The sequence below is a fragment of the Copadichromis virginalis genome, linkage group LG20 (assembly GCF_057382275.1).
Source record: "Copadichromis virginalis isolate Kocher_CV1m ecotype Utaka linkage group LG20, C_Virginalis_male_GT1.1, whole genome shotgun sequence".
Classification (NCBI taxonomy): Eukaryota; Metazoa; Chordata; class Actinopteri; order Cichliformes; family Cichlidae; genus Copadichromis; species Copadichromis virginalis.
Window position 1 is genome coordinate 9,177,371 of NC_140637.1, and position 15,981 is coordinate 9,193,351.

At 40.9% G+C, this 15,981-nt stretch overlaps 1 protein-coding gene across 4 annotated transcripts in view; it reads right to left on the minus strand.

Moving 5' to 3' along the window:
- Positions 1–776: 776 nt before the first annotated feature.
- The window catches only part of sema3h (sema domain, immunoglobulin domain (Ig), short basic domain, secreted, (semaphorin) 3H), a 55,035-nt gene continuing 39,830 nt past the window's right edge, over positions 777–15,981 (minus strand). For 3 of the 4 annotated variants that reach the window (XM_085443025.1, XM_085443022.1, XM_085443024.1), the window contains exons 10-19: positions 12,875–12,944; positions 9,769–9,913; positions 9,445–9,534; positions 9,027–9,156; positions 8,834–8,922; positions 7,665–7,706; positions 6,967–7,124; positions 6,258–6,319; positions 5,917–6,059; positions 777–5,802 (exon numbers count right to left, since the gene is read on the minus strand). In XM_085443025.1, the coding sequence (XP_085299151.1) occupies positions 5,350–5,802; positions 5,917–6,059; positions 6,258–6,319; positions 6,967–7,124; positions 7,665–7,706; positions 8,834–8,922; positions 9,027–9,156; positions 9,445–9,534; positions 9,769–9,913; positions 12,875–12,944 (1,382 nt within the window). In that variant the 3' untranslated portion in view covers positions 777–5,349. The remainder of the gene's footprint in view (positions 5,803–5,916; positions 6,060–6,257; positions 6,320–6,966; positions 7,125–7,664; positions 7,707–8,833; positions 8,923–9,026; positions 9,157–9,444; positions 9,535–9,768; positions 9,914–12,874; positions 12,945–15,981) is intronic. The other variant, XM_085443023.1, reaches the window with a different exon arrangement.

Here is a 15,981-nt window from a genome sequence, read left to right on the forward strand (position 1 = left end):
TGCCTTTAATGTATAGCCTAATAAGAAACCAAATGAAATATAATTATGGAATCACAACTTTGTCATCCAGTAGAGGTTTGTAAAAACACTGGAAAGAGAATGTTTATTTCTTAACAAAACACAGGATTACAATAGACTAACTTCATATAAATGCACAGTTCTCTATTTCTATGATAGAGTTCTTGACCTCTCTGTTATCAGAAGTTTTCCAAACAGCAGAAACAAGCAAAGTCAAGGATGTTGAGCACGACTGGAACGCATCTGTCGCCAGTCAGATTACTCAGCATACCAGTTGTTTATCATTTGATGAGAAAGTAGTGTATGTGGTCGCTTTGGCAGAGACAGATGGTGATTTGGTATTGAACGGTATGTTACTGTTTTGGAGTGAAACCGGTGATGGACAGAATGCATGAAAAATAGCATAGCTGCAATGAATGCCTGTAATACAACTATGCACCGCTCAGTGTCCAAATCTGCCCATATGCTTCTAAAGGACACGTGTCCTAAGAAGGCTGAAACCCCTGGGGTTTAGGACACGGTTTAAATGATTTTCCATTACTTATAATTGACCCTTGCAAACTATATAATTTACAAGTAAAAGCTTTATATTGTAAACTCTGTAAAACACATTCTAAAAAAAAATGCTGAAAAAGAAAGTGCAAAGGTGCCCGTGTTGCTGTAAATTTTGTTCATCCTGCACTAAAATGTGTGGATCGGTGTGTAGCTCAGAATATGGATATTTTTCGTATAGGCACGCTAAACCACAAGACACAAGCTCATTTGAAAGCAGACCTTTATACATATTTACAAAAAGAAAAACAAAGTCTCTGCACATGAGAGGAGATCATGTGATGACAGTTTCATTTTGTCTGCAGAGAAGTCGTTCTGGAAAATCACAAGAGACGAATGTTGGCACTCAGATGTAAATACAGCATAACAGAGTGAGGCCATTGTAATGAACGAGGAGCAGCTCTGCACCTCGTCTTACAGGAAAAGCATTAAATGTTTAAGATGGTCCTCCATAAAAATGTCTCGTTGGAGTTCTGCAGAGAACTTTCAGCAGAGATGGGATCCGACATAAAATATACACGTTACACATTCATATATATATATACACACAATATCCACAAGGCAGGGTCATTACAAGCATAGTTAGGTTTATCTTTTTAATGTTTCTGGATCTCTTGAATAGTAATTCAAATAACCCGAAGAGCAGTCGAAATTAGCAAGAAAAATAGAGTTGAAAGCTTTGCTTTGTTAGACTGAGGGTGTGTTTTCTTATTGAGTAGAATTCGAGCCTATATTTATGATCTGCATGGGTCTCTGGGGTAAAATGTCCATATAACAAACTGCAGTTTGAGAGGCTAGCTGCACTGCCACTATTTTTTAACCTTTATGCTAAGCTAAACTAGCTAGCTAGTGGCACTTGCTTCAGTTGACCTGATTATGGTTCAATTGCTCAGCTATATTAAATGCTGTTATGTATTGTGATTTGTGATTCTATCGTAGTTTCTTTTGCAGTAATGGATAGCCATTTGGGCAGAAATCCTGCATGTTTTCTTAACAACGGGCGTGCACAACAATGGCTAATTAGAAGAGCTTTAAATCTGTGATAGAATACATAAGTGATTGTAGTGTTAGCATTCAGCAGCTTCAGCGGCAGTATGATAACTGATAAATGATACAATATTATGTGACGAGAAAGCTACAATCTCTGGCCCTCTTCTACAGCACGACTTTTATGCTGTCTTCCTTCCCTCACTCCCCCAACCGGTCGCCGCTGCCTGAGCCTGGTTCTGCCAGAGGTTTCTTCCTATTAAAAGAGTTTTTCCTTGCCACTGTCACCAGGTGCTTGATCACAGAGGGTTGTCCCACTGTCGAGATTTTCTCTCTATTATTATTGAATCGTTACATTAGAATATAGAGTGCCTTGAGGCAATTGTTATGCTGATTTGGCACTTTAGCTACAACTAAATTGAAATTGAATTAATCAAAGCTTTAGTCCTGTTATGTTATGATGATTATTTGCTTGCTCTGGACATATTTCAGGGAAATATTTCCAATTTTCATGAGCACAGAAAATCTGCTAGAAAACCAGCTGTGTGACCAATCAAAATAATTTAGCAGTAAGCTATTCGACTCTAAACGACTTTAAACAGCAGCTTAACAACAGGCCAAATCCTGATTTCATTTTAGATTACAGCTGCAGCGTTACACTCTCACACACACTTTCATTTTTAAGAATTGGCTGCGTGACACTTGGACAGCTGCTCAGTGTCACAGGTTCCCTTATAAACTAAACTCAGAATTAGTTCAGTGCTGTGACTTCTTTCATGTGGCCCGAGCCAAGAAGCAAAGAGCCAAGACACCAAGAAGCCAAACCCATATTAATTATCTGTGGGCTCTCTGTGCTTTGTGTTGATGCTACATTCTTCTTATAGCATCAAAAAATATCTCGAATATATTGCAGAGTTCCACGTTTGGAAGATTTATTGACACAGCCCTGTCAGCTACTCTAAATCTGATCCCATTAATGTCAAACACACAAAAAGACACACAGATCCTTAACCACCTTAATGTCAAACACACAAAAAGACACACAGATCCTTACCCACATAGAGAGACGAAGCATACAGCAAAGAGACTGGGATCCAGCAGGATCATGGTATATATTACCGTCAGTAATGTGTGCTCAGTATCACCACTGCTGGATGATATTAAATAAGGGAAAACTTTGAGGCTGTTATTATTGGGCTTAACCATGCATGTAATGCTCGTTCTTCCAGTATAGCATATAAAATTCGATTAAGTTTTAATTTAGTAAGTTTTCCCTCTGTCCTTTAGCTACACCTTTCTCTCTCTATGATTTAACTAGAACTCATGCAATGTGAGCCACACACAACAGCAGTACTGTTGAGCTCAGGCTTGATGTTGGAACTTTTAGTCTGCATCCAGTGTTCTGGGAAACGTCAACAACGAGAAGACAAGCAGAAAAAATATCATATTTTAAATGCACATTTAGTTCCCACTGCCTCAGACTGAAGCAGCACTTCCTTTCGATGCCAATACGAAAGACAAGATTCAAAAAACGAAAATAAAAACATTTCCACTGGTGAATGTGGGAAGGTACATCAACTGGTAACAATTGGACGTCAGACATACGTACAAAGACAGAACAACAAAGACACTCATGTCAAAAAAGTATCACAACTCCTCAAAGAAGTAGTCTCACACCAGATTAAAATAATAAATAGCACAAAGAAGGAAGTTAAATAGAGATGGAAGTAGCTGTGTTCGTTTAACATTTTAAGAACAAATCACAATTTACTGCCTCACAAAGTCACTCAAATCCCACTGGCCAGAGTCCATTTGACGCCAGTCCTGTTTAGCACTTTCTCCAGTTCCAGCTTGGTATAATAAAGGCTTCTTTATGATCCGCTGGGCCTGCTTCATAATTTACAGTCAGATGTCATTACCAGCTGGGGCTGCAGAACCTGCAATAATGTGCTCCACTCTTCTGTGTTAGTCTAATCCACTGAAATTCACCAACAGGTTGGGAAACATGCATTTCTGTACAGAGTTTTCTTCTAGTTCGGTTTACAGTTTGATCCTCTTGTTCATGTTGTAATGAAAATCTTTTAAAATTCACTCTCAACTTCTTAAACAATAACCTAATAGATGTTGAATATATAGAAAGCTTGAAAGCGCCCTACTTCAGACCAGCGGACGACACTCAGTTCTGAATGTCAAAGCGAAGTTTCTGTTGGAGTTGATGTTCAGACGTGTCTGCACCTTTTTCCTAAATTTGTACAACGTCCACACGTGGGACTCCAGATACACTCAACCAACACTTTAAACAGCACGGAGCATTTTTTTTCCTTCTTTTGTTCACTTTGTTTCCACACCTAAACCAAACCGCTCTCTGTGTCGTGGCACAAAACCAATGGTAGCTTATGCCCGTGAGTCTTAACCGAGCCAGCAATGCAGAAGCAAACACTGAGGAGAACATAATGGAAACATCTCCTGTAGCGGGTCTGCACGGCTGCAACACAGAGCACTAATGTCCTGGGAAAGCTGATCTGTAACCTCATCAAAGCCGTCGCCATGCTTTTTCTCTGCCTTTCATCTTCATGGTCGCAGTCAGTCATCTCGTGGTCAGACCCCACCTATCTGAAGAAACCAACAAAGCCCTTACTGTAGGGAAACTGCCTGAAGGATTATATGTTATATATCCATTAAGTGAAGAAAATTAAAACTCATCAGTGCTATTTGCTGCTGCTCAAAATAAAAATAATCAAAGTTTCTGCAGAATTAAACTGTTACCTTGATCACTAACAGCTTGTTTTGGATGTTTTAGCCCTTTTCATTATGTATCACTGCCGTACATACTAAGTTTTAAGATGAACAACTCTTCACTACAGAGAACAGTTTGACAGCTTTCTTTTTTGTGCTGTTTCATTGGGTTCCAATGACATTTGAATGGTATTTGACAGCCTTTCAGCAAATACATATTTGCCCTTCTGTCAACTTCTGTTCTCTTTCCAACAACAAAGAAGCAGTTTGAAAATTTATTCCTGTATGCCAGAGGAAAGAGTGTCCTTGAAATTGAAGCGCAATAATTGTTTTGCAAAGTACTTGGGGAAAAAAGTACTTCTTCAACTTCAAGAACATGACTTTGAAAAAAAATGTCTCTCTTTCCACATCACAAAATAAATGGAAAGCAGTTTTTTGCCTGGAAGGTAGGAAATCAATCTAAAAAACATCTGCTCTGTTTTGAGGGATAGCTGTGATTCCTAATTAATGGGCAAAAACATGCAAAACCACAAGTATGGTCCTTTTCGGGACAGACGGTTTGGATGATTTTTCCAAATGCTTAAAATCGACTTCTGGAACGAGACTTGGATTTTTGTTTTTATTTTTTTTCTCTCTCTCTGTAGAGCGTCCAAATCTAAAGAATCCAATCAAATGTCCTTGTCATGACTCAGAGTCAGTCAAACTTAGGGATTTAGGCATGCCGTTTATCCTTCATTCAACATGCGATGCAACCTAAGCCTTTTCATTCATACAGTCGTTTGTCCCGGTGAAACAGTCCTCGCTGTCCAGATCCTGTACATACTTCAGTCACTCGTGTGTAGCTTAGCTTGTTTGTCTCTATAATGAAAGGACGCCATGTTTGTTTGTAGATAAGTGCATGCGCATGAAGTAGTCTCTGTACATACAGTATGTGTGTGTCTCAGTGTATAAGTTAACTGTGTATGTGTACATGTGTGCATTTGTGTGTGTGTGTGTTTGCGTGTTTGTGTAGTTGTTGAAGTCACTGAAAATCTGCCCCCCCGCTCGTGGATGCGTTCAAGCACTCCTCGGCGCCCTCTGCTGCGGCTTGCTCCTGCTCTTCCTCCCCGCTGCTCTTCCTCCGCCGCCTCCTCCTCCTCCTCTTCCCCCGCCATGCTTGTGCCTCTCTTTCTCCTTGTGTAGCTCCGCCTTTGTGTCACCATGGCGATGGTGGTTGCGTGGAGGGCGGTATCCCAGAGCCTTGCAGTGCTGGCCAAGGTTTCCGGGGTGAATCAGTGCCATCACGTTCTCGTACCACGGCTGGGTTCCGGCGCTCTGATAGGACGAGGCCGACCAGGAAGCCAGGAGGCGATTGGCAGAGGGGCTCCAAACAGCGAGGCGCACGGTGACCGCAGTCCAGTGGTAGCCGTGCTCCTCCACCTGGCAGTGGTAGACCCCGCCGTGAGACAGCTCGGCTCGACGAATCAGGACGCCCCGCTCGATCACCACCAGCTGGTCACCAGTTATCACCTGACGAGAGATTTTTGGAGAGGAAATTTATAATCTGGATAATCTCGAACAAAGTGGCTGTAAAAAGGATTTGGAACATAAATGAAAGCACAAGTGTAAAACGTGTGACTGCACCTGGTTTAGTTCAGCGCTGTTCTCTCCAGCCTGTTTGTACCAGGTCACTGCAGCATGTCTGGATCTGGGCAAACACTCCAGGTAGGTGCTGTTACCCTCTGCCACCATCATCACCCTCTGTTCTGCCTCCACCTGCAGTCCGGCTAAATTAAAGAGAGAAAAGGTGAAACAGGTTAAAGATATGGTGACCTGTCCGAGAAGCCTGCTTCTCGCCAGTCTCAGCTGGAACAGGCTTGAGCCCTCTGAAACCCTACTACACTGGTAGTGCTCCATAATGTGGCCTGAGCATAGTTCAACAGGTAAAGCAAAGACCCTGAATGGAAACAATGGAAGCTGCTCACCTCCCTGTCTGACACACTGAGTCAGTGGATCCTCATCCTCTCCTAAATGACGAGCATTCCTCCTGCAGACAAACAGAAACAACAAGCTTGTGTTAGACAGAACGGACAGCAAAGCGATGATTTTAACAAAGTGAGAGCAGCACTAGGAGAAAGGGCACGCATTTTGGGGTCACACGTATCATGCCTATATGTTGTCAACACAAACAATGCCAGTAAGAAACATAGTTTTAAATAGCTCTATATAGCATTTTTAATTTGACCTTCAGATCAATCTATTGACATGAGTTCACTGTATACTCAGAATTCATTCAAAACTTTTTGAGCTATCGTGTTTAAAGACAGAACGACACACACGCAAAACCATAACTTCCTTGGCAGAATCAATTTGCTCACTGGGGCAAAAGTCAGGATATCATCATAAACAACCTAATCATAGAAATTATGGCCAGTTGTGATACTTAGTAAAGAAACAAAATCTTAATCATGTGGAAAAAATGCCTAAAATCTAATCAGAAAAATCTGAGCTTAGGTGTAACTTGAACCATGTTTCTGACTATCAACAAATGTGATTTAAATCAAATTTGGGAAGATTGATTCCACATTGATTCTTTTCATAATAAAATAAGTTCAAGCCGTAAGGGGAAACTCAATCTGCTGTAATGTTATCAGTGCTGTCTGGATCTGCATAGAGCTGGTATGTCCTCCCTACCTGCGCACGGTCGGCATATAGGGGCTGCAAGCATGTCCGTCCCAGGTGCAGTAGGGGTCCCTGGCCAGGCAGCACTCAGCGCAGGCCTGACCGTACAGCTCACACTGGTAAAGGGCCAGCTGAGACACACCCTCCTTGGAGCCCACAAACAACCACTGCTAGAGGAGAGGGGGTGGGTGAAAGATTGAAATAGAGATGGAAGAGAAAACAACGATGGAGGGGGGAAAGCAGAGACAATGTGGGAGAGCCAGAAGAGAAAAACAAAGGGGCATCAAGTTCACTCCCCTGCAACACGGACACTTTGACAGTCACCAGGAAAAAAAAGCAGATTCATCTCCACTCTGTGAGTCACAAATCCAACTCAAGCTGTATCAATGTCAGTGGCCACGGAGAGTGTGTGTTTGCATGCGGGGTGGAAAACAGAGAAATGTGAGGATGCTTGCTTTTTATAATCTTCGTGTGTGCGAGCTGGGGTTTCGTTTTCTTTTTTCTCTCTCATGCCAAACTGTTTTAATAATGCAAGGTGCATTTGTGTGTTAGCATCTCTTCATTACTGCTCTGACTGAGGTGAGGTAACCATGGCAACTGGTGATGAAGCCGTCCTTGGAGACGCAAGGTGGAGAGACGAGTGAGAAGTGCGATGTTACCGTGTGTGAGTGCGGCAGTTTGGAACTTTGAAAGCGAGTCTCGTCTGTTACCTTTTTCTTTGAGAGTGCCATGGCTGTCACCGGTGATTTGTGCTGTGAAGGAGACAGGAAAGGGAAACTGAGAAACACACCAGGTTTATACTGAAACAAAGATGATTGATTGATTGATAGATAGATAGATAGATAGATAGATAGATAGATAGATAGATAGATAGATAGATAGATAGATAGATAGATAGATAGATAGATAGATAGATAGATAGATAGATAGATAGATAGATAGATAGATAGATAGATAGAGTTTTACAAAGCATATACTTTAGAATACAGAGCAGGAAAAACACAGTCAGGTCTGACCACAGATATCTCAGCCACATCATTCAGGTTGAACCCAAAGTTGTTTTCCTTCATTTTGCTGTTTGAACCCAAAGCGGAGTTCATTCTGGACAAAAATGTGGATTTTGTGAACTGTGATCTTCTCTTTTTTGGTAACTATGCCCAGCTGCAGTAACTTGGTCTTGGTGCAGTGACAAGCTTTAACCCTTTAAATCCTGAACTGTGAGATAATTGAAAAAATTGAGCATTTATTGAACCTTCTGATTTAAAAATGTTTTTAATATTAATATACATAAACTAGTTTTCATTTGTATTGTATTTGTTCCATTTGAAAATTTTGTTCAGATCATTGCTTAAAAATCTGTTGTGCAATTTAAGATGTATAAGTCTAAAAAAACTCATGCATCAAATATGATACACTAGACATTAAGGGGTTAAATAAAGGTATTTACTGCATTTCATGTCAATATGCGCAGTACTTTAGTGGTATAGTATGTGCATAACTATCTTTGCATTAACCAGAGCAGAATGGTGTCTTTGCACGCATGCGTTTCCTTACTGTTGAGAGAATGCATGTATTTCCATTCATTTCCATATGGCATGGACAGATATGGAATTAGTCACACTGTGTCTGCATGCATTGTTGTCACGCAGGCTAATTTGAAAAGTCTGTGCTGCATTATGTTGTGACAATAATGTACATTTGGATCTAGTTTTGAGAGGTAATTGAATTTTTTTTAATGGAGGAGGAATGAATGGACGCCGCGAAGAAATCAACTCAATCTGCAAACAATGAGCTTTACTACAAAATAGACCAGCTCTTAACAAATCTGAGTTTTTTAAGGTTTCAGCCTGGTTTTCCTCACAGAAAAAGCTTGCAGTACCTGAAACACCTGCATCTGCTCCAGAGTGATCTCCTGACTCTGGCCGTGCTCCCTGTGCAGATGGATTGCTTTCATAACGAGTCCTGAGTCTAAAGACAAAAAAAATAAAAATAAACAAATCATTCACCATATTTCATTTTGAAAAAACACTTTAAAATGCCAGAAACACAACCTTCAATGTCACATGACCTACCTGTACCGATGAACAGGACGTCGTAGGTGCCATCGACAGCCTCCACTCTGTCCACCAGCAGTTTGGTGAACTTGTAATGAACACCCACCCTGACCAGGAGGGGTCGCTCTCCAAGCGGCAGGACATTTTCCTATAAAAAAGAAAAAGAAAAAGCAAGAATGCATCACATTAAATGTGAAATCTTTGACTAATAAATTTGTTCAGCCAGTCTTGCTATTCATCATTAATACAGCAAAGGTTTCATATTCCCTGTGATGAAGCAGTGCCCTGTTGGCAAGGACTGCTAATTTAATTTCCTATGTTCACTTCAGAATTTAGACAGAAATAGAGAGAAAAAAATGGCTTGACCTGCTGTAAAATGCGGCAATCTAATTAAGCTAAACTGGCTTAATTTAATAAAGTGAAATATCAGCCAAACCTGCAGCAGCGGATGAGTTCTGCTGAAGAAAATGACGTCGTCGGGATACTCTCTGGTCGAGCTATAGCTTCCATATGTACTGCTCGGACACTGACAAAGAAAGAGAGAGACAGAGACTGAGATCATAATGTTTCCAGTCTTTTGTTTTGAGCATTCTTATATGGAAATTAAGCACAATTTTGCAGAATTAAATGACCCTCCATCAAAGACAGCATATTATTGCAATGTATTACCTTGGTAAATCACGCATTTGCTTTTAGAGAAATACAAAAAGTCACCTGGAGAGATAGCGGTGGTATCTACCAGTTTTGAGTATGAACTTACTGTTCCTGGCCGTGGATAGGGCACCTTGCCTGTAAATTCTGCCCATTTATACTGAGGCCCTTCCTTATGCAGGAAGTTCCCTTTAAAGGCTCGAACCACATCCTCCATTCGGTAAACACACACCGCTGAACCGTTCAGGATATCACTAAGGAGAAGACAAAAGGAGAGCAGATTCAGACATCAGATATGTCTGAAGCAGAGCATACCTTTGATTACTTTACTTGATATACTGCAAAGGTCTTTAAGCAGTAAATGGAGTACTGTATTAGGAGCTGTGACTCATTGTGGCTTTCCAGCTTGAACGCATCAATTAAATGAATGCGCTCCAACCCAAAATCCAGCCTGGGTGAATATGCTGCTTTCAGCACATCGGTCCCCACTATAACACATCCCATCCACTGCAGTTAAGATCACACATTTCTGGAGGATTTGTGGCAAAGCACGCACGAGCTAGAGATTCCAGCAAAGCAGAAACAGAACAGATAGAAAGGCCACGTTATGATGAATCAGGGGGCTCTTAGAGAGGAAGCTTTTTTCTCTCCTCAGTGGTCAGAGGTCTCAGTCTGGTATTCAGATGCCAAATCATACAGAGTACAAAAGTGAACCGTGACGTTGTAAAAAAGCATTCATGTCAGCCTCTAAATTGTGTTTTTACAAGTTGGGGATGTCACCTTTACACTTGTAAATTCTCCTCTTTCCTATTCTGTTTTGTTTATAAGTGGCCTCCTCTGGAAGCTCACCTGCACAAACATTCCTCCACCTGAGCAGACCTCAGTCCCCTGTTGCTTTTTGCGGTTGTGCTTTAATAATTATTAGTTGTGTTGCAGGTTATTGGCAGGGCTGTTAGTTTCATGGAGTGGTTCAACTTTACCAAAGGTGTGCTACCAGGAGTTGAGCTTAGCGTCTAGTTTTACTTTGGGTCCCGGCCACTTTGCATTGCGAGAATAAATGTGACAACAAGGCTACCGGTGGGCAAAATCAATTAATCAGCTGTCTGATACATTATGAATCACAAACAATTAAAAATAAAAGCAGAGAGCAAAATAAAAGCAAAGAACTGTTAACACGCTTGCCTTCATCACAGGCATAAAAACCGGCACGTGTGCAATCGTTACTGTACCAGAGAGACAAGTCTCCTTTCAGAAGGAATGACCTTTTTGCTCTTTTCCAGTTCTGTGGTTGCGACCGCACCCTTGGTGATGCTTTGGATTTCTGTTCCCTGCTAAGATTCCACACACTTTCCAAAACCCCCAAAAACAGACCAACTCCCTGCTCTGCAATGCCAGATGCCGTCATACTTTTGCTGCTACTGTGGAGCTCTGGCGTCCAGCTCAGAAACTGTGTTATTCTCTGGATATGCAACATGGTCAGTGGAGTAGAGAAAATGAGAAAACGCAGCCTTTTTCTTTTACTTTAATTAGGCTGCTTGCTGGATCATTTTTTACTCGTTTTTCAGACAGAACCTGCTTTTTTCATGTCTGTGTTTTTTCAGCAGACATCTGCGTGAGCTTTTATGAAAGCCTGTCTATTCGGACAACTGCCTTTTTTAAACTAACAGCCTTTGATGGTCTGAAAGAATATTTTTGATTCTTCTCTATTATGTCTGACATGTATGCAATTTGTACATTTCCTAGGCTTTAACATAGACTTCAACAGAAAGCATATCTCCTGTGGGCTGCTTCATAGTAGCCTTTTTATAAAGGGTATTTATTATTCCTTTTTTCAGTCATGTAAGTTAAACATGGTCAAAAGTTTCAAATAATTAAGGCCAGCATATGTACAAGTGATCCTGCAAGCCTTACTTCTGGCTCTTTGTGACCTCATCGGGAACATATAAATTGGGAGCCAATCAGAAGAAAATTGGTTGAAAGGCCCTAAAGCATTTGTCCTCAAAAGCATTTTTTAAACTGTGAGTTATGCAAAGCTGCTTTAGAGTCTTGTTGAAAATCATCAACTCCTTATTAAAGTCACAATTCATTTTTTTGCAATTTTGTCCTCATGCACTTCTTCCAGGATCTCAAAATTGCCTTTTTGTCTATTTGTGTGTGAAAAAATACAGTAGAAGTCAAGTTGTAACCTTTCTGTAACACAAACACACACACACAGTTGGACACAGATGAAGAAACTGTGCACTGATGATGACAACTGTGAAGGCTCATATACGCTCCATGTTGTTCACATGAATGGATGTATTTCATTCATGAGTCACTGTGACATGAGACCCGGCGGGTGGTGTGTATCTCACAGCGTGTGACATCAACATCTGACACGTGGATGTGAAACATCAAGCACTCATATCCTGTCACAGACGCCCTCTTGTCATCGTGTGTCATCACAGTACAGGACGGTGCAGATGATCATTTATTCAGTATTTGAAGAAAAAAAACTTTATACTTTTATTTTCTTCATATTTTAAAACGATTACCACTAAAAAAAAAAGCTTCTTATATCACATGTTTTAACTTGTTAAAAATGACATGTTGAGGAGTTACTGTGTGGGTCAACAGGTATTTATCGTTAAAGATCTGATGCTTCTGTCATCTGTTTTTAATTCAGTGTCTGGTTAGTGGTTTGAAATTCTCACTAAAACCTCATCAGCCTCCACTGTCGTCGGCAGTTCAATTTACAGCTGGCTTTAAACTGCTTTTAAACCTTTTATTTAAACAATTACAGCAATTCCTGCCTCTGGGGCCCCAAGAAACCCAATGCTCCATAATAAAACTGTCACCAAAAAGTATAACTATGCATACCACGGATCCTATTTCAAAATAAACTATTGACAAATCATCTAATCCTTTTCAAGAAATCGTATTTATCCTGTACACGTTGAGTACACAGTTACTCTTCTCCTCTCTTCCACTCTTTTGCACTCCATTTCTATTCTTTTTTTTTTCTTTTTTTTTTGCATGGCTTGATCAATACAGAACTAAATGCTAAGGACTAAAGTCCTTCTAAAACTAGTCCGCCCAGTGTAAAAGTGAAGGGACTCCCTCCCATCTACCACCATATACTGACATTTTCCACACATAAACAAGGGTATGCAGTTTACACACCACCCATTCAAGTTACTCAATTCCCATGATTTCTGCTTTACAGAGGCACATACCTTGAAGTGGTAAACAGGCCGTAGATGAGAGGATTCTTCTTGTCTTTCCCCTGGAGGATGAAGATGTCCTCTGAATGGAGAACATCCAGACATAATGATGAAAGGAAGGGAGGGATAAGGAGAAAGACGGGGAAGGGAAATGGAAGGAGACAAAGACATAAAAATGTTAGTCAGAAAAGATCAGAATGATGTCTGAATTACGGAGAAGTTTTGGAGAGTTGCACAGGACTGCATAAACTCTACATGTCTGTATTCATGTGAGCAATGCTCATGAGTCTGTGTAACAGTCTATTTTCTTTATTTGTGTGAGTGTGTGTTCAGTTTTAGGTACTTTGTATTCATTATGTGTATGCCCGTGTGCGCATCTGAGTGTGTGCATCTATCAGTCTGACTGTGTGACTAATAGCGTCGGGCATGCTGGCAACATGGCTGACTGGCTGCTTGTAATGAATCTGTAGCCATTAATAACCAGCCGCAGTGGGAGAGCCGAGCGCTCCGTCCGCCACAGGAACACAGCACCTGCTGTCACACACACTAACACCACACCTCGGTCTCCACTCGTCATTTCAAACACAGCGGATCACACACACACACACATTTGATATGTTTTTCTCACTTTGGCGTCGCTCTGATAGTGATCCGCTCATGCAGCGCAATCAGGTGTAGTGCGGATTTGTTTTTTTAGCTCTTTCCATCTGTCTGCCTTCGACACCTGATAGCTCAGCGGCCATAACACCGCATTTGAATACAGCAGGTAAAACTGTGGGATCTTTTTTTTTAATGAACTTGTAGATTTAAGTTCAAATGCTAAAAGTATCCTCAGAAGTGTTAAGGAAAAAAGGAAAAGAAAAAGTGGGGCAGCTTGTGGCCCCATCTACTAATGGGAAGGTCAGCGGTTTGATCCCTAGGCTCCTCCGCTGTCCTCGTGTCAAAGTGGCCTCGGGCAAGACTGAACTGCAAATTGCCTCTGATGTTTTCATCGGAGTGTGAGTGAGTGTGTGATAGTTAGAAAGTGATTAACTGTTTTGTTTTTATCTTGTGTTCCCATCAGATTCAATGTAAGTCCGTGAAAAAGGTTACAAATACTTTGGAGGTCCAAAAAGATACTGTGTGTATGATAAAGAAATAAAGCGACTCTGTGACTACAGCTCAGGAGTGTAAGTGTAACGGGTGTATTAAAAAATAATTTATATTTCACCAAAGATCCATCCTGCAGTGTTATCTCGCTTTGTCAGTATTGGTTATGTATATGTGTTTATTTATATATGTTTATTTTCTGTATTTATATTTTGGGAGCTTTTATTTTGTTTGTGTGACCTTTGACTTCCCACGAAGTCACTTCCTGTAGCTGCGCGCTATTTTCCTCAGTCGCCTAGAGGCCCCGCTGAGGAGAGGTGAGCGTACGCTAGTGTTCTCAGTTACAGAGCAAATAAACACAGTTAAAGTAACTAAAAGTAATTCAAACACTGCTCGTTCCCTTTGTGCATTTTGTCTCATAGTTCTGTTTGATGTTTTAGTGTGAATTATTGTTTCTCTGTCGAGTACAGCACTTTATTGTAACATGCTAGTTAGCATGTCTCAGATGAGAGCATAGGAGCATGCACGTGGCTTCTCATGTGGTCCGCTATCCTTCTCTCTCCCTTGAAGGTGTTCATGCAGAAGTCCAGTAAAGTGAAGTTGCTGTACTGTTTTGTTTTTATTTTAAACAGGTATGTGAGCTCCCTCTTTTATTTTTGTGTCATGTGAACTGGTTATATCTTTTGTTTGTTTGTGATTCATGTTCACTGTTTCAACTTACTGTAAATATGTAAAATTGCCACTGGTAAATGAAGTCTCCCTAAAGTATAATTTTGTTGATGAGGTAATTGTCACTATATGTTCACGATGCAGTGCATTTTTGTTTGTTATATATGAATATAAATACATTTTAGCAGTATTATTTGGTAATTGGATTTGTTGTGATGTTGTACCTCAGTCGCCTAGAGGCCCCGCTGAGGAGAGGTGTTCATGCAGAAGTCCAGTAAAGTGAAGTTGCTGTACTGTTTTGTTTTTATTTTAAACAGTTCTGGGAGAATAAATCCACCCGGCTGGCAAAGTGAGAGCTGACTCCTCTGGTCATTCACACAACACAACGCAGAGAACTAACGGCAATAAGAGTTTAAGGCCAGACCGGGTACATAAGGCTGGCAGATTCCCAGCTCCTCCAGCCTGAGTATGGAAGTTTTCTTTGGAAATATGCTGAACCGTAAAAAACTGCCGTATCATCACTTTGTGTGTGACAGTAAAGGTGCTGAATGTATAGCACTGGTAATAAAAGGCCCACAACTGTGAGCACATATAGACTGACAATGGAAACATTGTGTCTCGTATGAAGCACCAGTGGTTCAATACTGACAAATTGTGATAAAACATTTAAAAAAAAAAAAAACACACATTAAAAAAATTTATTAATGTTCCTGAAAGTTGTGCACAGTTTGACTTTTTTGCCTCCCATATTTCCACTTTTGTTCATCGCTGTGTTATTCAGTTGCCTACACTTGCAGCTCACACTAGACCTTGGCTTTCACAGTTTATTTAAATCAGAATAAATCAAAGGTTTTCTGTTCTGCACTTTTGTCTCAGATAAGAGCAGGGAATGTTTTATCATCCCATCAAAATGGAGGAGAATGGAGCCCTTTGTTTTCCGTGCAACACGCTGTGATAATCTATAAATACATGACTCCTAGGGCTCCTTTCTTTTTGCTTCCTACTTTTGTGGCAAATAGCTTTAAAAGTTCCCGAAACTCTAAAAAAACAGGTTCGACCCAAGGAGTACTCAATGAGTGCCCCGTATGTCTCTACTTTTATTCTTCTCCTCTCCCATGCAGAGGCAGATATGTTGTTGTGGTGCTGGAGACGACGAAGCGTATCAATGTTCCCACATTCCTGCCGTTCCTGCTGCTTCAGGTGGCCTCCGTGGAACTACGGCCCTGCAGGAAGGCTAATCTCATCTCGACACAGCTACACACACTTGCAGCTGCCACACACAGTGGCAGATTTGGGAGCACGCAAAGAGAAATAAAGGCATGTATAGCCACATTCATGCACCCACACATACCAAATTGTTA